Consider the following 23988-nt stretch of genomic DNA (forward strand, 5'->3'; position numbering starts at 1 on the left):
CGTCCCTATTCCAAACTGCCGAGGTTTCTGGTGAGTTCTAGACCCAGCTCTCCCCACAGTCCTACTGATGTGCTATACCCCTTCCCTCCCTGCTTTTCCTGCTGCGCATTTGCTCCAGAGCCCCCGCCGCCCTCCCCACTGCTTATCCGGCTCTCCCCTCAACTTCCGGAGCTGCCCTCTGACCCCACGATTAGATAGTTACAGGTCACGCTTGGCACTTTACTGTGTGCCAGACACTGCTCTGAGGGCTTTTGCATGTCTTACCTCCCTTAATCCTTGTAATAACCCTGTGAAGTATTATTTTTATCCCCATTTTACTGAAAGACTAGGGCACAGAGGGGTGGAGTGACTTGTCCAAGTTCACAAAGCTAGTGAGCGGCAGAGCTAGGATTTGAACCCTGGAGGTCTGACACAGACAGCTATGCTCTCAACCATTATCCTATCTTTCAACATGAGCCTGTCCTAGCATGCCGAACGTTAGGATGTACAAGTTCATTTTGAGGCCCTACTGGTCTAGCCACTGAGGCCCCCTGCAAGCACAGCTGTCCCTGCCTAATCCCTGAGCCCCTTGCGACCAAGGCAGTGGACGGCTGGGATCCTGGCATCCTGCCAAGCTCTTACCAGGCCCCTTCCCATGGGACTTGATGCCAGCCATCTACCCCTAGCTACTGACTAGGGTCCTGCTGACCCCGAACCTTACCCCTGGGACCCTGGGACTATACCCAGGCTGATTTTGAGTACCATCTCTCGCTGGAAGCCCCAGACACATCACACCTGTCACAGGGTGGTACCCTCTTAACCGTGAGATGGCCCAGGGTCACTGCTTTTCCCCACACTGGACTGCTCACTACTCATCCTTCCACCAGCTTCCCCCCACTCCCCACAAGCCCTGGCTTCCATGCTGAGCCCACCTAAATTGTGAGGGCCTTCAACCTCCTATGGGGACAGGCGCCATCTTCTGCTTCTGACCGCAAATTTATAGTCAACATTCCATGCAGCTAGTGGACGGGCAAGAGCTTTTGAAAAACAAATGGACAGGTGACATGTATTCAAGTGCACACTTCTCCCTAAAGGCCGCATGAATGGAGCACGGTCAGATCTCTGACCTCGGAGAGTCATTCAAGGAATCCTCTGGATCCTCCCTCTGTGTGACCTCCATGTTTATCGTCCTGTAACCACCCTGACGGGGTCAGTGGTGAGACAGAGGGCACAGCAGAGTGACCGGGGAAAGACAATAGGGGAGCCCCCCATGCGTGGTCTGGGGCTGTGTGTATGAAGCAGTGAGGGGAGGACCTGGGAGGAGCACTGGCGGCCGAGGCCGCACATCAGTGCAGCGTTGCCCTGAGGCTTATCCTGTCGGGAGGGATCCTGGGGCTCCAGCAAACACTCTGGGATGGAGGTGATAAGGAACATGGCTATTTTTCTGCTTGGCTCTAGCTTTCATTCCCAGGAACATAATCTCAACTTAAAGTTTCCGGGGAAGTTTTGCCAGAAATATTTGCCACTTCTGCTGTCCAGGGCTTTTCCAAGGATGAAGTCCACTTCTGGCCACTGAGCCAGACTGTCAGACTGTGTCCAGACAGCTAAGAAACAGATGCCTGTCTTAATAAATAATACTACTTTAAGTACCCTAGACACGAAAACGGCATTCTCTGAATATGTCCTCGGTACGAAGAATTATAAAGAAAAAAAAGTGTGGAAAATGCTGCATATGATGGACCCCCTTGCTGCAGATCCCAGCACCCTCTCAACATGTTGAGGCTGCTGGAAAGTTCTGCAGCAAAGAAGCCTGTGTAGTTTCACTTAACACTGTATTTCCCCGGGCTGGGAGCAAGAGCGATTGGAGAGTGACTACTTCATGCGGAAAGGGTTTCTTTGGGGGGTGATGGAAAAGTTCTGGAATTAGTAGTGATATTTGTACAACAGTGTGCAGGTAATAGATGTCACTGAGTGGAACTCTTTGCTATGGCTGAAATGGTAAATTCACTGTTATATGTGTTTTACTACAAAGAGAGAGAGAAGGAGGGAGGAAGGGTGAACTCCTGATGGGGTGCAACAGGAAGTGGTCAGCACCTCCTATGAGGTAGTCTTGCCAAAAACCCAACTGGGTTATGCCTCTAGGGCTACCAGTTTATAGGGAAAACAGGGGAAAGAAGAACATTCAGCAACTCCCTGCAGTTGCATTCAGCAAAACAGAAAATGAGGGACATCTAAGGAATAAATCACCAGGATTCTTTAACAAATAAAAGATAAGGGGGAAAAAAGGGGGAGGGTGAACAACCACAGTTTAAAAGATTTACAAGAGCTCTCAGCCAAATGCAGTGTGTGAACCATGTTTGGATCCTGATTTAAACAAATCAACTAATTTTTTAAAAAGGTTTATTTATTTAAAAAAAGATTTATTTATTTATTCATGAGAGACAGAGAGAGAGGCAGAGGCAGAGGGAGAAGTAGGCTCCCCACTAAGCAGGGAGCCCGTTGCAGGGCTCGATCCCAGGACCCGGAGATCATGACCCGAGCCAAAGGCAGACGCTAAACCGACTGAGCCACCCAGGCGCCCTCAACTAATTTTTTAAAGTATTAATGCGACCACCAGGGAAATTTGATTACAGACTAGATTTTTTATGGTATTAAGGAATTATTGTTAAATTTGTAGGTGTGATAATGGCATTATGGTGATGCAAAAAAGATTTTATTTTTGGAAATACATACTGAAGTATTCATGGATGAAAAGATACATCTGGGATTTGCTGTAAAGTAACTCAGTATAAGGAAGGGGAGGAGTGGCTCCTGGGTGGCTCAGTCAGTTAAATGTCCGACACCTGGTTTCAGCTCAGGTCATGATCTCAGGATTGTGAGATCAAGCCTCCAGTGGAGCTCCATGCTCAGCGTGAAGTCTGCTTAAGATTCTCTCCCTCTCCTTCTGTCCCTCCCTTCCAAGCACTCTCTCTCTCTTTCTCTCTAAGTAAATCCTAAAAAAAAAAAAAAAAAAAAAAAAAAAAGGAAGGGGAAGAAAATGGATGACAGTTTAGAAGAAACAAGACTATCCATGAATTGATAATTGCTGCAAGCTGGGTGTTCTAATTTTGTATTAAGTTTGAAAATGTCCATATAAGAAGTATTTTAAAAATACATTGCTGAGCAACAAATGAAAAGAAGGACCTAAGTCTTGGACACGGGGTAGTTTTCTAGTCACCAAATCTCTGGTAGATATAGAATGTTAAAATAAGACCCAGAGATTATAAATGATCAGGATTTTTATATTTGCTTTCCATCCTTCCTGCCATATTTGGAAAAGAAAATACCATTCCCACAAAGCAGGGTAGTCAAGGAAAGCAAAAATAAAAGCATTTTCTTAAGTATTTGCTGCATGCATGTATTAATTTCTTATTCACAGTCATCTAAATAGCTTCCCATCTCACTCAGAGCAAAATACAAATTCTTCGCCATGGTCTGTGATGGGTCCAGTATGACCTGGCACCTGATACCCTTCTCCCTTCCAACTGCACTGGCCTCCCTGCTGTTTTTTTTTGTTTTTTTGTTTTTTTTTAAAGATTTATTTATTTATTTATTCGACAGAGATAGAGACAGCCAGCGAGAGAGGGAACACAAGCAGGGGGAGTGGGAGAGGAAGAAGCAGGCTCATAGCAGAGGAGCCTGATGTGGGGCTCGATCCCGTAACACCGGGATCACGCCCTGAGCCGAAGGCAGACGCTTAACCGCTGTGCCACCCAGGCGCCCCTCCCTGCTGTTTTTTTAAAACAGTCGGTGATGTCCTGCCTCAGGGCTTTTACACTCGCTATTCTCACTGCCTGGAGTACTCTTTCCCCCAGCTAGCTGTGTGGTTCTCTCCCTTACCCCCTTGAAGTCAGACTTTCCCTAGGCACTTCGTTATGTAACACACGTGTGAGCTCTCATACACATACCATCACTCACCTCTCCTTTATCTCTTTTCCTCTGCTCTGTTCATATTTTTTAGCATTGATCAGCCCCTGATAAATTGTTTGTTGATTGATTGTCCCATGAGGACAGCAAACTCCAATAGACCTGGGCTTTGTTTTATTCACAAAACAATGCCTGTTTGTTTGTTTTTTAGCACGTACTAGGTGCTCATTAAATATTTATTGAATTAATTAATTTAGTGTATACCCAAAAGTGTGTAGGTAAACATGCCCCCCATGGGGAGCTGAAATGTATTTGCATACTGGCCAAGACCCTCCTGGATTAGCCGGAGGTACATAAACTAGGCTAAGAGGCCTGCAGAGCAGTCAAATGTCTTACAGTGAGAGAGGACTCCTCCTCTATTCTAGCCTATGGGAGGGACAGCTGGAGGGGATCTTCTAGAGCTCCGTTGAGGGTTCTTGAGAAGAGTGAGGTTAGATGAAGGTCCCGCTGAGGGGTGGCAGCATCTGCTGGAAGCAAACTTGGAAGAAAGGACACAGCTGGATGGAGTGTTTAGGGGTCACAAGAATACTGGGGACTCAGATGCTACAGATGGTTTGAGGTTCCTAAAGGAATTCGTTTGCAGGGGAGAGCTGGACAATACACAGATGAAGCAGTTCTGAGCGGTAAATAGCCTGCGGAGCAATACTGTGTGAGCAGAGAACTGGACCCCGTCCAACGCATTTTGAAGAATGTCACTTCTATCCAGGATGACCTCCCGAATGACTCTTCAGGTTGCTGTCCAAAGGAATCTGGGTTTTTTGGGTTTTTTCTCCCAAAGGAACCCAGGTAGCTAAGACCCTTCTTTGGAACCCAGGTCAGAAATCACACTTGAGAAGCTGGGCGTTGTGTGTTCCGCCTCCCCACCAAAACTGCCCACGAACTGAGTTTCTGCACATGATAGAAGAGAGCAGTGAGCCTCCCTGGGGAAGAAACAGCACGGCTGAAACAGTGCAACCCTGGGAAGGGAACTGGGTCTCATCAGCTGCCTGCTTCCTAAAAAGCTGTACAGCAAAAAGATCAGCTAATGATCGAATGTTTAAACCAACAAGGTGATCCTACTGGTTACAAGATTCCCGTAAGGAAATATTTTGGGAAAATAATCCATAATTTACAGTTTCGAACATGAAACACGTTTCTCTACTTCCACTTTTCACACAGCAGAACATCTCTTTACATCAGCCAGGTTCTGATCTGTCAGCCACCTTGCTGAATTTCAGTGTCAGCTATGCCAAATAATCATCTCTTGGCTGTGAAAAGATTTCCTGGCAGGCTCTCAAAGACAAGGACAGATGGCATCCCATTGGGGGTACTCCCAGCTCTTTGTTTTAGCAAATATTGACACTTTTGTGGGAAACAGATCCAGATCCTGTTTCTTCCTAACCATCTTGGCAATCCTGAAGGTTTGGAGATGTGCAGAGCCATAGAATTGGGAAAATACACTTGCCACTGAATTAAAAAAGACATACATTAAGGAGGGTAACGTTCATTGTTAATCCATGCTCGTAAAAGTCACAAAGTAGGAAGCAATAGTCTGTGATCACAAATCACTTGCGAGCAGAAATGAGGGAGGATAGGCAGGGAGAAGGGAGACAGTGACAAAAAAATTCAAACTTTTTTAAGACCCCCAAAATATGTATAAAGAGAGTTTATCACGGAATTATGGTAGTGAAAATATGACAACAACCTACACATTCATCAGTAGCAAGTTGTTTCACTAAACCAAGATACAGCCACATCAGATGATATTTTGCAGCCTACAGAGATGACAACGTGTGACAATATTTGTTTAATATGGAAGATGTAATCAATATTCGTGGTTTTTAGAAAGCAGGTACAAAATGCAATTTGTTACAAAACCAAATTATTTTTATAAAATTACTATAGAACTCCTGTTAGTTACATAAATTATAAAAATTATTTTTATAAAAATGATGTGTGTGTGTGACCCTAAAAAAGTAGTTATCTTTGGGCGGTGAAATTCTAGGTGATTTTAAGTTCCAGTTTCCTTTCTGTATTATCTGTTGGTGGTGGTTTACAAGGAGCACATATTGCTTCTGTTATGAGGAGGCAAACTAAAAGTTATTCCAAGTTGTAAAAAGGAAATCACAGATAACTTTTAATCAACTTCTCCTGCGAAAGCCTGACTCAGTATTTTGCTGGGGTGCTGCTGCGGGGGGGGGGGGGCAGCAGGGAGGGACAAAACAAAGGTCAGGCAGAGGGAGCCTTGCAGGTTGGACACTGGGACAACGTTAAGGGTTCAGAGGGCTTCCAAGCCAAGCCTCCCGCCCATCTGCCCCCGACCTGAACTGGCCTGAGAGCCAATGTGGAAACTCCCTGTTTCAGCAACGCTCGCTCCCATGCCTTGGTCTGAGGCTGCCATGAACTTGGCAGCACCCAGAGTATCCCAATCTTTACTCAGGGGAAAAATAGTTCTTATATAATCACAAGAACCACATAAAAATGAAGGGAAATAGAAAACTTATCTGTATCCGTTTTCTAGAAATGCCACAGCAAATTACCACACCAAAAGCCTGGTGACTTGAAATGGAACTGTATCTCTCACATGTGGTTGGGAAGTCAGAAGTCTGAAATTAAGGTGCTGGCAGGGCCGTGCTCCCCCTGAAGTCTCTCAGGGAGAACCCTTCCTTGCCTCTTCCCACTTCTGATGGCTCCTGGCGCTCGGGGCAGCATGGCTCCCATCTCTGCCTCTGTCTTCACATGGCCTCCTTCTCTGTGTGTCTGTGTGTCTATGTGTCCTTTTCTGTCTCTTATAAGGACACTACAGGGGATTCATGGTCCACCCTAATCCCGCATGATCTCATCTCAATCCTCACCTTATTGTATCTGCAGAGACCCTATTTCCAATTTAGGTCACAGTCTAAAGTTTGGGGTGGATGTGAATTTGGGGGGACACTATTTGTCCCACTATAATATTGTAGACAACATTTGTTCAGCAAGCAACAACTCTGACTAGAATTTACCTTTCTAAAAAGGAGGCAGAAGGCTGGCAGGTGTTGGCAGGGGGCTCAGAATTGGCTCTACGGGGCCCAGAAAGCCCTGCCTCTGTCATAGTTTGGCCATCAGCAAGCTGCCTGGGAGTTAAGATCGGATAGAGTTTCTGGAGTACAGGACAATAAAACTAGGAATTGGAGAAAAACAGCAAGGACAAAGAAACAGTTAAGCAGGAATTGGTTAATGATGTGAGTTGGCACAGAGAACATTACAGCTGCTATCAAAAATGCAAACATGCTTGAAGGAGAAGATCAAGGGAATGAGAGAATTGAGGTGCTAAACTAGCCATCAGTTCAGGAAATAAAAAACACATCAACTCTACTAAATAACGATCAGGGTCATTGGCCTCAAAACTAGTTTCTGATAGCAAAGGAGCAGTAAGTCAGGCCTCTAGAAACTGGACTTATATTGAGTCCCAGTTAGGGATTCTTGGGTTTTCTACTCTCTGGATGGTCAGCGACATTCCCTACAACCCAACTTCTGTGCGGCTTCCCTATCATCGAACAGTGCAAAGTTGCAGAGTGAAGATCAATGTGATAGACTTTCCAAACCGACAGGCAGGTACATGTACCAAAAAAGTGGAAGAAGACGCATCATAAAGTCAGAGAGTGATGCTTTCATGTTCCCCTTCCAGCTGGAGATTGAATCTAGAGTAGAGTGTATTTTCTTTTCCAAAACCATGTGGTGGTGCTTTTAGGACTGAAAGCCTCAGAGTCAAGTGAGAACATGAGGCTGACAGTAATCAAACATAACTCCTCATTCATTGCCAAGACTTTCAGAGACATTGAAGGCAAGACCGGAACTTAGGAACCTGTCCAGTTCAAGTTCTCTCTGTGCAGGTAAGCGGTCTGAGGACTTGCTTGGGCCAAAGTAGGATTAGAACCAGGAATCCCAAGCTGGCTTCATGATGTGCTGTCTGACCAAGCAGCATTCTTTAAACACCTAGACTGTCAGGGTAAAGGGTTACTCGACTTTGAATAAGCCGCTCTTGGTTTGAATTACTGGATCAAGTCACTGTGAGGGGCTTAAATAGTATCTTCGGTCAAAAAGAGCTAGATACCAAGTAGGTGCTGAACAAATGGTTTCTAAATGAATAGAATGTGGAATAAGACCAAGGGACAGTGACTTCCCAGATGTGCCCAAGCCCCGTATCCATGCTCTCCTCTTGGTCTTGGGAACCCCAGTAGGCCCCACCTTCCAGCTTTCCTTGCTTTTAAGTGTGGCCATGAGGTTGAGTTCTGGCCAATGGAATGTGAGTGGAAGTCACGGTGCCACTTGCAGCCTGGCCCACAAATTCCTCCCATGCTTGGTCCTCACTCTCTTTCTCCAGCATCGGCTAAGTGGAGAAGATGCTGAGGACCTGGAAGAAGACGGAGCCACAATAAGGAAAAGGCCTTTGTCCTCAAATGACCTAAACAAGTACAGACTCCCCTGAACCCAAACACTTGTTTGATCAGTGAAATAAGAAAGAAGTAAACTTGCATGGGGCCAAGCCACTGAGATTTGGGGGTTATTTATGGTAGTGGTTGGCTGTTCTGATTAGGTTTGTGTGGGCAGTTAACCAGAACCAGGCCCAGAATAGTTGAGGGGCTAGGCACTTAGGCTGTGATGGACAGGACCAAGGTTAGCAATGCTAATTCCCTTTGCTCCCAACTGTGTATGCCGCAAACTTGCAGATTTCTCATTCCCTGCTGATCAGCCTCACTCTGTCCCCTAGACCTCTCTTCCTGACTCCCTTTCCGTCCTCTGCAGTCCTCCTTACGCACGTGCACACACACACACACACACACACACACACACACACACACACCAACTTCAAACTTTGGAAGCTTAACCTGAATGTAAGAATTCTAACTCACACTACAGAGACAAGGTGGGAGGCAGCAAAGCTCCTTCTCTTGTGAGCTCCCTGGCACGGGCCTGACCTTAAACAAACCGATTTCTCACAGGAGGACTCTTAGGTTCCCAAATCCTGCTGCCCTAAGAAGACTGCAAGACAGAACTCAAAACTGAGCCTGAAGACAGGAGGGGTTATTTTTGTGTCGAAGATCAAAAAGGAAGAACATCGTATGAGGGACAAACCAATATATTATTTTCCCCTGAAACTTTGCAGAGAAGATTTTAGCAGATCTGACACTTTCAAAAGCCATGGGAAGCATGCATTGATTGAAGAACGGGATTCCCTCCTGCGGGATGAAGAAACAAGCCCAACAGCCCAGACGAGCAGGTGTGGATTGCAGTGAAAAGTGGGGAGCTTGTGGGTTTGAATTCGGTCTCTGCCATTTAGCAGCAGCGTGTCATTGGGCCTGGGGTGTTATGTCTGTGAGCCTCAGTGTCCTTATCGAGACAATATAAAATGGAAGTGTGACTTCATACCTCCTTCACAGAGCTGCTGTGGGGAGCAAATGATACGACACAGGAGAAGGGCCAGCACAGAGTGGGGTTCAGCCCCTCCTGGCTTCTGTGAACACCGCGTGTGAGCACATTGAGGACGGTCGTCGTCATGACAACGTCCAAAACAGCTTCGCAGTCGAACTCACAGAAGATTACAGACTAACAAGAGAAAGAGGACACGCTCTTCCTCTTGATTAGCTATTAGTTGATTGATCATCACCAAGGCGGGTACTCGCCAGCAGATGAGGCCATTCATAAATCGATTTCACAGAAGCCGTTGGCAAAATGTCTCAACGATTGCTGAGTCATTTAAATTCTAGTGATTATGCCTGTTTTGAAACTAGCTATGCTGAATTCGTCCTCCTAGATAAAATGACTGATATCTTCACGTCTTGGACTTTTAATAGGCTATTTTGCTTAATCCTGGAATTTCTACTACAAATTTAAATTTCCCGTGGCTAACATTAGCAGAAACTTTCAAAAGAAGGATGCCAAAGTTCTAACTTGTTTTCTTCTTTGCTGATTTTGGATAGACACTTACAAGAAATTGCCACAGAAGAAAGCCACTGGTGCTCACTTCACACCAGCTGTTGACGGCTATGTTTTCATGGTAACTATCTTTCATGCCAAGTTACAATCTTACATTTTAGTTTGGGGTAAACTAGTTAATTGTGTCTCGGGACCAGAATGCACTACTGCAATGTTACTTTGTAGTTAGAAATTATTCATTGACTATCTCACTAACCATACAGCACAACTGTAGTCCCCTTTTTCTTTTCTTTTTTTTAAAAAGATTTTTATTTACTTATTTGACAGAGAGAGAGCACAAGCAGGCAGAGCAGCAGGCAGAGGCAGAGGGAGAAGCAGACTCCCCACTGAGCAAGGAGCCCGATGTGGGGCTTGATCCCAGGAACCTGGGATCATGACCTGAGCCAAAGGCAGTCACTTAACCGACTGAGCCACCCAGGCCCTGCCCCTGTAGTCTCCTTCTGACACAGGATGTGTTAGTTACCTAGGCTGTGTAACAAGTTACCCCAAGACTTAGTGGCTTGAAAGAACATTTATTTTCTTTAAAGATTTTATTTATTTGAGTGAGAGCGAAAGTGAGAGAGAGATTACAGAGGGAGAAGGAGAAGCAGACTCACCACTGAGTGGAGAGACCGATGCGGTGCTCAAGCCCAGGACGCTGAGATCGTGATCTGAGCCGAAGGCAGATGCTTAACCGACTGAGCCACCAAGGTGCCCTTTGAAAGAATATCTCTTATCTTCGAGTCCTTTCTGGGTCAGGTATGCATGTGCCACTTAGCTTTGTCCTATGGTTTGAGGGTCTTTCACAACGTACAATTGAGGAGCCAGAGAAGGAAGGCCACAGTCATCCCAGACCTCGACTGGGGGAAAAATCTGCTTCAAAGCTCCCTCAAGTGGCTTTGAACTCCCTCAACTGTTGGCAGGCCTCAGGTTCTCACCGGCTATTGGCTGGAGGTGCTAATGTCTTGCCACCGGAGCTTCTACATAGGGTTACTCACAACATGGCAGCTCTCTCCAAGAAGGAGAGAGTGAGAGATGGAGAGAGGAGGAAAGTGCTATGCTTTGATTTTTTGTGTGCTCCCAAAATTCATATGTTGAAATCTAACGCCCAAGATGATGTTATTAGGAGGTAGGGCCTCTGGGAGGTGGTTAGGTCATGAAGCTGGAATTATCATGAATGAGATTAGTGCCCTTATAAAAGCCACCGAGCAAGCGCTTTGTCCCTTCCACCATGTGAGGCTACAACAAGAAGTCAGCAGTCTGCACCCAGAAGAGTGTTCTCACCAAAACCCACCCATGATGGCACCTTGAGCTTGGATCTCCAGCTTCCAGAACAATAGATTTCTGCTGTTTATGAGCCACCTGGTCCTATGGTATTCTGTTACAGCCGCCAGAACAGACTAAGCAAGCAAGCAAGAAGCCGCTGAGTCCTTCTGTAACCCTAACTTTGGGGATGACATCCCATCACTTTTGCTATATTCTATTTGTTAGAAGTGAATCACTAGGTTCGGCCCACACTCAGGGGTTGGGAAGCAATGGGAGTCATCTGAGAACCTACCTACCTCACAGACATGCCATCGAAGGCAGTGCTTTGCAATCTAATCCTGGTGAAGGACCAGCTTGCTTTTTTCCCCCAGTCTGCCGTAGGTCAGTACTTTTGTAAAATAAAAATTCATTTCTAAAAACGTAACAACGGCATAAGAAAGCACTGATCATGTGTTGGAGGTTGCACAATGTCAAACTGCTGTAAAAATTTCTAAGCACTCTCGAGTCTATTATTACCCATCTCATCTGAACCAGAGGCAGTTTGTGGACTGGCAGCAGTCTTGGACCATCCTTTGAGTGGCACTGATTTAAGGACTTGAATAAATGTAGGTGACTTTTCGAGGCTTTTACAAGACAATGGTTTGCACTTTCCACTTGGCTATTCCTGGTGGAGGGATTTTAGAAATTTTAAAAAACCTAAGTACAAATCATTCCTTCTAATCGCATCACTCTCTGCAAACCTAAGTTGGGATCTCTTGTTGTGATTAAAGTCGAGAGTGTGTGGGATTGATTCTGAGTCTCCTGTTTAAGATTTTACTGCAGAGCCCTTATGTGCTCTCCTCTTCACCAGTCTGTAAGCTAGACTTAAGACACTTTTGAATGAAGCAGTCTGACAAATATGATTATCTAAGCACATTTTTAAAGATGAGGGGTCACCCCCCTTCCCAACTAATGTTACAAAGAAAATTTGAATGTCCTTCCTGATGCTAGTCTATTATTCCGATCCCTCAAAAATACTTCTCAAGTCTAAATTCCTCAATTCAACTGAAAAAAATATATTTTGAGCACCAACTCTGTGTGCAAGATTCTGGAAGATGTGACCTTGAAGAAAGCACCATCTCTCCTCTCACCTGGTTTACAGCACTTCCTGTACTGTCATGGACATCTCAATATTTTGGCACGTGAGTACATTCTTTCTCTTGTTTCTGAGTGTGTCACACATCTCTATCTAATCTCCCTAATGAAATCATAAAACCACCAAGTAAAAGCATCCATTTCATATCCTTCAGTCTTCAGCACAGGGTCAGGCGATTTAGTAGGTGCTCAGTAAAAACCTGAGTTCAGTGGACATGAACCGAACCTAGAACCTGAATCCCCCATCCAGGGACTAAGTGCTGTGAACAAGGGTTTGGTCCCAAACATCACTAACCTGGCGAGCATCTCTCTTCTAGCCTCTTTGCCACCCCCTAACCCATCCTTCAGGGCTTAAAGCAGAAGCAACTTTAAGAAGTCTGCTTCTGCCCCCCTCGCTCTCAGAAAAATGAAATCTCCTGTGAACTTTTCACACTAGGCCGAGAAGAGAGAACCAGGTAGAGAAAGGGGCCTTTAAAAACAAGTCTTTCTTGCTCAACACCTTACACAACTGCTAGCCCTCAGTTGGTCACCTCCTCGAGGAAGGGAGTGATGTTAGTAAAAGCTACTTTTGCAAGGCCCAATGCTGAGTACCATGTGCCCACAGAAGGGAGCCAAACAGGTTTTTTTGTTTTGTTTTGTTTTTTTGTCCTCAAGAATTTACAATGCGCAAATGAAACCAATCCTCAACTACAATACCATGTGCAATGTGCCAAGTGTTGTAATATTGGCATATGGAGAAAACGCTGTGGGAGAACATATGGGGGAAGAGATTAATTCCAAATAGTGAAAATTTAGGGGATATATCTTTGGGGTTAAGCCTTGGAGGATGGGTAACATAAATAATAATACTCAAAAAACATTACCTATACCAAGTGTTATGGTGGTGGTTTAGTTGCATCTCATCGGGGGTTCACAACAGGTCTGCTGGGGATGTGCTATTATCAGTCCCACTTTCCAGCGAGGAAACTGACGCACAGAGTAATCTGTCCAAGATCCAGGCTAGTAAGAAGTGGAGTGGAGGATTTGAACTTATACAGGGTAATTCTAGAGCTGGTGTTCTTAACCCTTACTTAACAAGCAAAGGAGACCAGAAGGGAAGGCCTAGCAGCATGCAAGGGGTGCCCAGGGAACAGTGAGGGGTTGTGATGCTGGAGCACAGGACCTGGAGATGTGAGGTGGGGGGTGTGTGGGGGGAGGAACAAAGGTTTAGGTGGAGTGCTGTTTGATCTCAACGGCAGCTGTGGAATCTATACGTCAAACTCTGGGCTTTACATAGAATATTTCATCCGACTTAACCACGTCCCTATTGGACAGGTACCATTATCCCCATTTTACAGATTAGAGAACTGAGGTACAGAGAAGTTAAGTAACTTCCTGGCTGATCATGGGGTTGGGATATGAAACCAAGGGTTGGACTCCTGGACTCACCGTGCCAGCCAGTGTTCTCACGTGGGTGATGGCCCTTTGCATGCTGCCCAGTGCCTCTACTTTCCCCTTAGTCTACACATCCTGTCACTTCCCACCCACCTTTACTCCTGACCCCCTATTCCCACCCCGCGCTTTCGGTGGCAGTCGCCCAGCCCACCAGCACTGAAACACGGTCACCTCGGGCACAGAACAAACTCTACTCCCAGAAAGCTTTGCGTTTCCCCCAATAAAGGGCTTTTGAGCTGGGGAGCCCCGCCCCTTGCATGCCCCTCCCACGGTCGCGAGCCCTGGGCGGCCGTGGGCGTGCCCCCGGCGGCTGCGCCCGCGGCTCGGGGCGGGGCCTAGCTGGGGGCGGGGCCTCGTCGCGGCGCAGGGCTGCCGGGCTGCCGGGAGAGTTGACTCTCTTTGCAGGTGGCTCCTCTTCCGCCTCTCCTGACCCCCAGGCGCCGTGCCGGCTGCCGAGGCAGCGTCTTTGTGCCCAGCGCCGAGAGCCCGCGACGGCCGCTGCGCGCCCGGGTCCATTGTTTCGCTTCTCCGTCTCTTCCGGGCAGGTGCCCGCGGCGCGCGGGGCCCGCACGTGCCAAAGCGGCAGCAGGAGGGCAGGGACCCGCGGGCGCCGGCAGGGGCGTCCCGGGCGCGCGGCGCGAGATGAAGTACCTGAAGCCTTGGTGGTCGGACGGCGGCGGCCTCCTGCACCTCACCATCCTGCTGAGCTTGGCGGGGCTCCGCCTGGACCTGGACCTGGACCTCTACCTGCCGCTCCCGCCACCCACCCTGCTCTGGGATGAGCTGCTGCTCGCCGGCGGCCCCACGAGCTCCGCCTACGCGCTCAGCCCCTTCCTGGCCTCGGGAGGGTGGGGGCGCGCGGACCAGCTGCACCCCAAAGGCCGCGAGCCGGACCCCGCGGCGGAGCCCGAGGGCCGGCTGCTTCGGGAGGTGCGCGCGCTGGGAGTCCCCTTCATCCCCCGCACCCGAGTGGATGCGTGGCTAGTGCACAGCGTGACAGCCGGGGACGCCGACGGGGCCCACGGGCTGCTCGGCGCCGCCGCCTCCTCCGCTGGAGGAGTGGGCGCCAGCGTGGACGACAGCAGCCCGGCTGCGCCGGGGGATGGCGGGGACCCCCGCGCAGCTGCAAGTAGCCCCTTGGCCGCCGGGGAAGAGGAGAAGGCACCGGCAGAACCGACGGCTCAGGTGCTGGACGCCGGCGGCCGCGCGAACCAGGTAAGGAGAGCGGGGACGCGAGCGCTGTGCTGGGGAAGCTGGCCAGGAGCCCTGCGGGCTTGTGCCGGACCCAGGGAGGGAGCACACCCGCTCTGCCTCCACCCTCAGCCCCTGGGTGGCTGCAGTTTCGGGACCACGCTCGCCGCCTCCTTTTGTGAATGCAAACGAAAGCTGTTAGTGCGGTCGCTATGGCTTTTAGGTGTTTGATAAAGAAGTAAGTGAGATCATCCGTTTGGTTGTAGAGGATCCCTTTCCTGTGTTTGATGGCCGTCAAGAGTAGTTCGGGGCTGCGGAGGGGAGAAGCGATGCTGGTAATTTTCTTGCCTATGGTCTTCGTTCAGTACCTCGTGTACACGTAAATGTCTTTTTTCTGGAACCAGAGGATCCAAAAGAGGCCTTAGCCACCGGGAAGACGCGTTTCTCTTAAGAACCCATGTTCCCGGTCTAACGTGATGGCCCCTGCCCAGATTTTAACCCGGTTGCAGTTCGTTTTTGCTGCTTACCGTGGATTAAGGAGCCGTGGTCAGTGTTCAGTTCCAGGCAAGTTGGCAGACGGCCCCGCAGTGACCTAACCATCCCCGGCGCCTAACGACCCTCCTCCCTTTTGGAACATGTGTAACTTTTTTTTTTTTTTTTTTTTTTAGATTTTATTAGCACGAGCGGGGAGCAGAAGCAGAGGGAGGGGGAGAAAGACAAGTAGAGTCCCCGCTGAGCTCGGAGCCCAACCCCACCGAATCCCAGGACCAGGAGACAATGACCTGAGCCCAAGTCAGTCATTTCACCGACTGAGCCATCCAGGCGCCCCATGTGTAACTTCTTATAAGCATAAAGAAAGCAGGTACCCTGACGGTCATCTAATGACTTAACAAGTGCCCTTTGGTTTATGGTTTCAAATCCTTCGGTTTAACATCCTTTTGAAACGACGTTCACCAGGATCGACTGATGGAGTATCTGTGTGGTGCTCCCACCGACTCTCGGAGTCTGAAGACACTTATTACCAGTTTTCACATAACTGCCTTACCCAGTGTTCCTTCAAAGGGACCTTTTTAATTACCTGTTGGCCCAAACCTTAGCGTTAGCAGTCGGTATCGATCAACAGGTGTTCCTTGGGATGTTGTTTTTGCAGAGCACGATCTTATGCAAAATGGGAACTGGGGTTGGACAGGTTTGTTTGCTGCTCTCCCGAATTGCCCTGTTTGTGTAGGCAGTTGCCAGACGAGCTTCTCCACCCTCTCCCGGAGGGGTCATTGTGCCGTAGTGCTTGTGATTCACTGTTATGCAGATCTGATCCCTTCCTCTTCCTGAGGCCGGAACTCATGCCGCGGGGCTTACTGAGAGTCTGGGTGGGCTTCGGGCCCCAGCGGAAAGTGGCAGTTTCTTCCCCCTCGCTCATCCAGTCTCGACCGTCATGAATCCCCTGCCTCCCAGGGAGTGGTGCGTGCCGCACTACAACCTTTCCTGACTCTGTAACCGGGCTGCGTGTGTGTGAGTGTGAAACCCAGTGCCCCGTGCTGTAGCAGATGGCACCCTCCCCTCCCCCGCTGAATGCCACCCACCTTGCGCAGCGTACCAGGGCCTGGAGGGAGGTGAAGCTGTTCGCTCTGGGAGAACTTCCTTCCCCTGCTCAGCATTACCTATTTGGACTGGCAAACCTGCTTTGGGGGAAGCTCCGGGGGCCAAGACCAGCCACACCTCCGTGGAGGGTTGAGCCCGGCTTTCCTAGGGGGGAGGATGAAGTTCATACGGAGCCAGTCTCCTGGAGTTGCCTTGCCCAGCTCGCATGTGTGGGCCTGCTGGACCTCCATAGCTGCTGGGCTGCCCTGGGTAGACTCATTCTGGGCACGATCCGCTGTGGAACACCTTACAGTTTTCACAGCCAATTCACCTTTATTGGGAATGCCTTTTAAAAACAAACAAACAAAACATAAGGAGCTTCTATCTGGTTGTAAGTTTGTATGTATTTGGTAATACTTTTTCTTTTCTTTCTTTCTTTTTTTTTTTTTTTTTACATCAGCTTGAGAGGTAGGCAGGCGTGGCTTCCTTCTATCCAATTTGTACTAAAGGAAAATAGAGGCCCAGCGAGGTTAAGGGACTTGCCTAAAGCCACACAGTTAATTGGTGCTAGGAGTGCAACCGGACAGAACCTGAGCTTCCTGACTCCCGTGCTAGCACATGAATTAAGCACCTGTGCTGTACCCAGGTTCTCCGAACCAGCGTGCAGCTGGCATGGGGTGAGCCCCCCCCCCCACTCCCCACCTCAGCACCACTGCTCTCCAGGGCTGCATGGACTTTTAAAAGCAGGTTGTGCCATCCGTAATACCGAGCTTACAATCTGAAACCTTGACTCTGGGGGAAAACAGCACCAGGGTTTGCAGTCAGCAGACCTGGGTTTAGGGCTATCACTTAACGAACGGCAGGTGGGAGAGTGATGCTTATTTTACGGTTTGTGCGAGTTAAATGGGAAAAGCCTGTGTGAAGTGCCAGCCCAGTGCCTGGAATGTAATCGCCGGTCTTTCACCTCCATTCTCCGGCCACCCTCCTTAACCTGCCCCCACTCACTCTATTTGCCTTTGTCTTGTTTATGAGTCTGCCCCCGTAGTTTGCTTGCCAAGGGGGTGTGGTGTGTTGCAGCCTGATGGCCTGGTTTTGAATCCCAGCATTACCACTTACAGCTCTGCGACCTTGGGCCAGTTTCTTCACCTGTCTCCACTTCAGTTTCCTCACCTGCACAATAGGAATCATCCAGGTGCCCGCCACATAGAGTTGTGAGAATTCATTCATTCCACATCAGAGGCTTAGAAAGGTGCCGGTCACATCTTAAGCACTTAATAAAAGTTAGCTACCGTTAACTTCTAAAAGAGGGACTGCTTTGTCCTGCAGGAACATTAGTTGTGTTTGTTTTTAAATAGATAATTCCGGTGGCTTATATTTGAGTTGTAGGAGATTGTTCTGGTTGTATGGGATAACTTCCCATAATTTTTGTACATGTGCAAAAATGTGTTGGAGTGGGGGATTTTCCAGGTATCAGAAGAGGTACTGCTTTGCTTTCACTGCTTGGTGGGGCCAAGCATTATCTGAAAACAGAATCCGGAATTCCCCAGGGCAGACCTGCTTCCCCTCAAAACCACAGCCATTCACTCACAGCCGATGCTGCACGTGTTTTCAGAGGCATGCGTGGGTTAAACAAGGGCTTGAACAGTTTTTGCAGATTTGAACGCGTGAGCATATTTGAAGATGGGCGACTTCCTGTAGCCAGCGCTGGCAGTTTGGAGAGCGGTCCCCACCTGGAAGCTGAGAGGCTTGTAGTCATCTTGATGCCGGTCTCAAGCCCCAGACCCAGGACCCTGTGCCGGGGGAGGGGTCCAGCAGGACCTCATGGGGTGGACCGGGTTTCTTCAGGTCACAGGAAGAATCTGATACAATCAGTACTTCTAAGAGTAAAGGAAGAGGAAGAAGCTCCTTGATTGTTAAAATGTGCTCTTCATTTCAAAAGCAAAGTTAATCCCTTGGTGCCTGGGCAATTGGAGATGGAGGAAATTTCAAACACTTGCTTTTAACTCACAACTGTGATAGAGATCGTCTTAGACCTTCCTGCGACTCGGTATAACGAAGTTTCAGAGGAGGCTCTTTGCTTACCTAAGGACTCAGTAAAAATTCACCTGTGGTCTAATGGGGAAGGACAGCATAGGTCACTCACTGGATTAGGGTCCTAGGGCTGCAGTAATGAAGTCCTGCCCGCTGGGTGGCTTAAACAGCAGAACTTTACTGTCTCCAGTTCTGGAGGTGAAAAGTTGGAAATCAAGGCTTGGTTTCTTCTGAGGCTGGGAGGGAGACTGTTCCAGGCCTCTCTCCTAACTTCTGGTCGTATGCTGGCAATCTCTGGCGACCCTTGGTCCCTCTTTCACTCCCTCATTTTAGTTTTAAGTAATCTCCACACACAATGTGGGGCTTGAACTCACAGCCCCAAGGTCAAGACCCTAACTGTGCCTCCCCAGCCCCAACTTTCATCTTCACAAGGCATTCTCCCTGTGTGCTCATCTGTATCCAAATTTCCCCTTTTATAAGGACACCAGTCAGGCTGGATTAGGGCCCACCCTACTCATCTTAATTACATCTGCAGTGACCCAATTTCCAAATAAAATCACATTCTTAGGTACTGAGGGTTATGGCTTCCACATGTGGACTTCGAGGGACACAAGTCAATCCATTACAGTTATTGTGCCCCTTTTCCTGGCAACTCTTGGGGTGTTTAGCTTACTTGGCAAGTAGGCTGCAACAATTTCTGGAAGCAGCTGGCCCAAGTGTGGGATCATTTGCTGCAGGATTTGGTGTTTGCTCATGAGCAAACCTGGGTTTGCTTTTTTTTTTTTTTTTTTTGCTGACTTCATGTGCAGCTCACCCCAAGGAGCCTTACTTCAAACTTTTTCCAATCAGTCCTTCACCTCCGTTTGTGGTTTACAGAAATATCCCCTCTGCAGTGTCCCTTGTATCATTTGGCTGCTCTCCACTTTCCCTGCTTCTCGGCTCAGAAATCCGAGTGCAGGCCCAGGCCCCGACTCCAGGGCAGGCTGGGCTGGTGGTCAAGTGTGCTTGGCACCGGGGTCAGACCAGCTGGGGCTGCTGCGGATCTGGGCTCCAGTGCGGACGGGTTGTATGATCTGGGGCACACTTCTTAACCTCTCTGTGCCTTGGTTCCCTTAGCTGTGAAGTGGGATGGTAAGAGTATCTTAGGGAGTCGTTGTGAGGATGAAATGAGATCATCCAAGCTCGCGTTGGTACATAGTAAGCCCTCAGCAGTGTCAGCGACTGCTGTTCATTCAGCTGGGGCTGTAACGCCCCTTCCCCGGCTTATTCCTGTTCATTCTCTCACCGGGTGCGGGTTTCCAAGCCCAAGTGCGTCTCTTCACTTCCATCTGGGGAGCCTCCACCAGCTCGTTACCTACCTGCCAGTTCGAGATTTCGTCACTCGAGGCTCCGCATTTGGCTAGTGTGACCTAACTCCCCAGCTGCCCTCGCCGAGCTCGTCTCCCGCCAGCCATGGCCTACTTCCCACCAAACTTTCTCCCTTCCTTTTCCCCACAGCCCCGTGCTTTCCTGCGCCTGCCTCTCTCTTACCTTTGCCCAGAATGCGTCCTTTCATTCCTTCCAAGTCTTTTATTGTTAAATTCTCCCGCTCAACTCAGCCATCATCACCTCATCTACCAGCATTTCCTGTTCTTTCCTCCGAGCCCTTTCGCGCTGTGTACTGTTTCGTCTGTGGGCCTCGCTTGCTCTGCCTGGAACCACAGGGTCTGGAGCGTGGAAACTGGGTCTTCGTTTTACCCTGGGGGTAGCAGCAGAGGCAGGGTTAAGAGCAGACGGCCGCCCAGCCAGCCTCTGCGGAGCACTGCCCATCTACCCCCCGCATGGGCCGTGCAGAGCTGCCAGGAGACCGTGAGCTTGCATGTGTCTCGGGTCGTTCAAGGCTAGAGCCCCCACTAGAAAGTGGGTCAGATCTGAAATCCTGGTAGGCCGTCTACCATTTAATGCCAGTTCGAGTGGATGGGGGCCATGGGAAGCTGACTTGCACGTTGGCATTGCCATTAATCAGGTGGTGAAACTCAGGATTGCCTCAAGTTATATAGCAAGTTAGTGACCTTACCCAGAATACAACAAGTCACCCTTCTCAAGCACTGAGTGACCCATACCTCCCACCCACTACGGAACTTCAAACTTGTGAGGACACACTTCCCCATTTATGGCAGCCTTTCGGTACGAAAAAGTTACTCTCAAAAATCTAGTTACGGATCTGTGCGAATAATCCGATAGGCGCCAGGCCGCGGAAGCTGGCCGCGCTCAGGCACAGCCCTGGCTTCGTTCTCGCTGAGCGGCGGTAGCCGTGGGCAGAGGACGGACAGTGGCAGAGAAGCAAGGCACGGCCTTTGGGGGTTGGCGAGAACTGGGTTCGCATCAGCGTCAGGGCTCTTCGGAGAACAGAACCAGTATCATCAGTGTACGTGACTGTATGCACACGTGCGCGTCCCTGTGTCAGAGATCGGCTCCGCCTGGCCGGTGCGATCGCGGAGGGGGAGCTGGGGACGCGGGGCGGGCAGGGCGCCGATGCCGCAGGCTTGACGTGGGATTTCTTCCTCAGTGAAACTTGCGTTTTGCTCTTAAGGTCCTTCCGCTGGTTGGATGGGGCTCACTCAGATCAGCCAGATCGTCTCTCACGGGAAGTCACGTGCTTGACTGTAGCTGTTCACCGCACGTACCGAGCAGTGTCCTCGCACGACACCTCGGTTAGCGTCGAGCCACGTGACCGAGCGCCGTAGCCTAGCCGCTCGGACACTCGGAGCCCGCCTGAGGGAGGCCAGCGCCGGCTCGTCTGGGCCACCTCCGCGAGCCTTGGTGTCCGAATTGGAGGAGGAGGAGATTAACGTGTTTCTGGGAGAGTTCTTGGGGGGGTTACGTAAGGCCTCGGTCAGAGCGCTAGTACCGGCCCCAGCGTGTTCCTAGATGTGTAACCGAATCTGCTCTGATTGCCCCGGAGCTGGGGGTCGCGTCTCCAGGGAACTGGCGTCCTCTGGAGGACAGTATCAGACGGCTAGGTCATGCTGGGACCTGCTTTGGTGTGAAAAGAGGAACCCTTCTGTCCATGAGGGGGAGGTCATGCTGGAAACGCTTGAGTGGATTGGGGATGTTCCGTGCTGAGAAGATGACACCGAGGGAAGAACACCAGGGGCAACTCAAATATTTGAAGAACTGTTACGTAAGGGAGGCCTTGGAATTGTGGAGGCAGACCCTGAACCTGAAGGCTCATCTAAAGGAGGAACTTTTTTTTTTTTAAAGGTAGGCTGTATGCCTAGTGTGGGGCTTGAACTCACAACCCTGAGATTAAGAGTTGCACGCTCTAAGGAGCAAGCCAGTCAAGGGCCCCTTTCTTGCCCTTTCTTAAGAGCAGAGTTTCTCGGGCCGCCTGGTGGCTCAGTCGGTTAAGCGTCTGCCTTCTGCTCAGGTCATGATCCCAGGGTCCCGGGATCGAGCCCCACATCGGGGAGCCTGCTTCACCCTCTGCCCCTCCCCCTGCCTGTGTTCTCTCCCTTGCTCTTTCTCCCTCTCAAATAAATAAAATCTTAAGTAAAAGAGCCGAGTTTCTCCAAAGGTGATCCAGTGAGTGCATCAGTTACTAAGTTGCTTGTTAAATGCAGATTTGGGGGCCCACCCCTGACTGGCTGAACTAGAGCCTCTTGGGTGGGGCCTGGGAATCTGCAGCTTACCAGACCTCCCGGTGATCCTTGCACCAGCCCAAGCTTGACCTCAGCCATAGTGTTCCTCTCCCCTGGCCTCCCAGTGTCCCGCAACCCCCGAATGGAAGGGGTGCCTGGCCTTAAGCCTGTCCTTCCATGAATTTAAAGCCCAGAACAGCCAAAGGCCTGGGCAGCAGGGCCAGGGCTAGTGGCCTGGTTTACACCAGGTGTTTTCAAGCTGAAGTCGCATCTCTCCAGTTCCCTGCTGGAGGATGGGGAACTAGCTTGCCGAAAAACTAATAATGAATACAGAAGTACAAATGACCCTTGAACAATCAGGTTAGGGGTGCTGACTCCACACACAGATGAAAATCCACGTCGAACTTCTGACTCCCCCAAAACTTAACTACTAACAGCCTGCCGATAACAGGAAGAGTTGATGGCACATGTATGCTATGTGCATTGCATTCTGGGTCCTTACAGTAAAGGAAGCTAGAGGAAATACGTTTACAGTACAGGACTGTAAAAAATCCACGTATAAGTGGACATGGCACAGTTCAAACCTGTGTTGTTCAAGGGTCAACGGTAGCTTGCCCAGAAATGCAGTTTAAAGTTCTTGCTTAAGTTTTTTTTTTTTTTTTTTTTTAAGATTTTAGAGAAGCAGGGGGAGTGGGAGAGGGAGAAGCAGGCTTCTCGCTGAGCGGGGAGCCTGATGCGGGGCTCGATCCTAGAACGCTGGGATCATGACCTGAGCCGAAGGCAGACGCTTAACACCTGAGCCACCCAGGCGCCCCTCTTGCTTAAGTTCTAAAACAGGCAAAGCCAAGGTAGAAATATCATCGGAACAGGAGATAACTTTCTGGGCAGGTAAAAATGTTCTGTGTCAAGTAGAGATGTGAGCTAAACAGGCGCTTCCATTGATCAGAATTGTACAGCTAAGGTTTATGCATCCCTGCCTGTGTAAATCCTGCCTAAAAACCATGATGGACTAGTTCTGCGGGGGGTAGGGGGGACGCTGATGATAGAAGCATGGCAGCATGCTGATAGCTGCTGAAACTGGGTGATGGGTACACGGAGGGTTTACTGTAGTCTGTTTTCTGCTTATTTTATGTGTTCGAAATGTTCGATAGTAAAGAAAATACAAAAACATCATACGTGTTGAGGCCCACCTGGCCTGCCTTGCCTGCCCGGGTAAGCCACTGTAAAATAAATGAATCGTAAATGAATTTCTACTGCCTACATCCCCTCTCTGTGGGCCACTTGGCATGAGAAACAGCACCTTTTAAAATCCGAGCCAGTGAGTTGGCGTTGGTGGCCTGGGTGTGGAGGCTCCTGGTTAGAAACACTGCGTATTTTTATACTGGACTTCGAGTGGGCAGTCGCGTGGAAGGACTTGCCCTGCGGAGCATCCCTGCCAATTGTCGGGCTGCCTCCCTGCCGCCTCCGGGGGCTTCAGACATGAGTTCAGCCTAGAGTGCATGTTATGGAAAATTCCCAAGCATGTATTACCAGTGGAGAGAATGGGGTCCTGGGAAATAGGACCTCCAGGCTCTGCCGTCCAGCTTTAACAGGCACAGTTCCCGGCCAGTCTTCTTTTGTCCGTAACAGCCCCCACCCTACTTACTTTGAAACCAATCCTGGACATCATTTCTTAGGGTTCTTGCACCAGCTCTTTGCAGGGACTTGGCAAAGAGAAGAGCAGAGCGCAGCTGTGTCCCGGTCTTACTCTCCCCACTACCTTCATTGACTCGGAAAAACTTCTGTAAAGATTTCCGTATATACCCCTAAAATAGAAGGACTCTTCTAAACATAACCGAGGATAACCGTTAACACC

The 23988-nt window shown here is 49.3% G+C and overlaps 1 protein-coding gene across 1 annotated transcript in view; it reads left to right on the forward strand.

Moving 5' to 3' along the window:
* Positions 1–14106: 14106 nt before the first annotated feature.
* Positions 14107–23988, forward strand: part of NFE2L3 (NFE2 like bZIP transcription factor 3) — a 32088-nt gene continuing 22206 nt past the window's right edge. The window contains exon 1 of the mRNA XM_026508008.4: positions 14107–14928. Coding sequence (XP_026363793.3) covers positions 14356–14928 — 573 coding nt within the window. The 5' untranslated portion in view covers positions 14107–14355. The remainder of the gene's footprint in view (positions 14929–23988) is intronic.

Source organism: Ursus arctos, unplaced genomic scaffold (genome assembly GCF_023065955.2).
Source record: "Ursus arctos isolate Adak ecotype North America unplaced genomic scaffold, UrsArc2.0 scaffold_3, whole genome shotgun sequence".
Lineage (NCBI taxonomy): Eukaryota > Metazoa > Chordata > Mammalia > Carnivora > Ursidae > Ursus > Ursus arctos.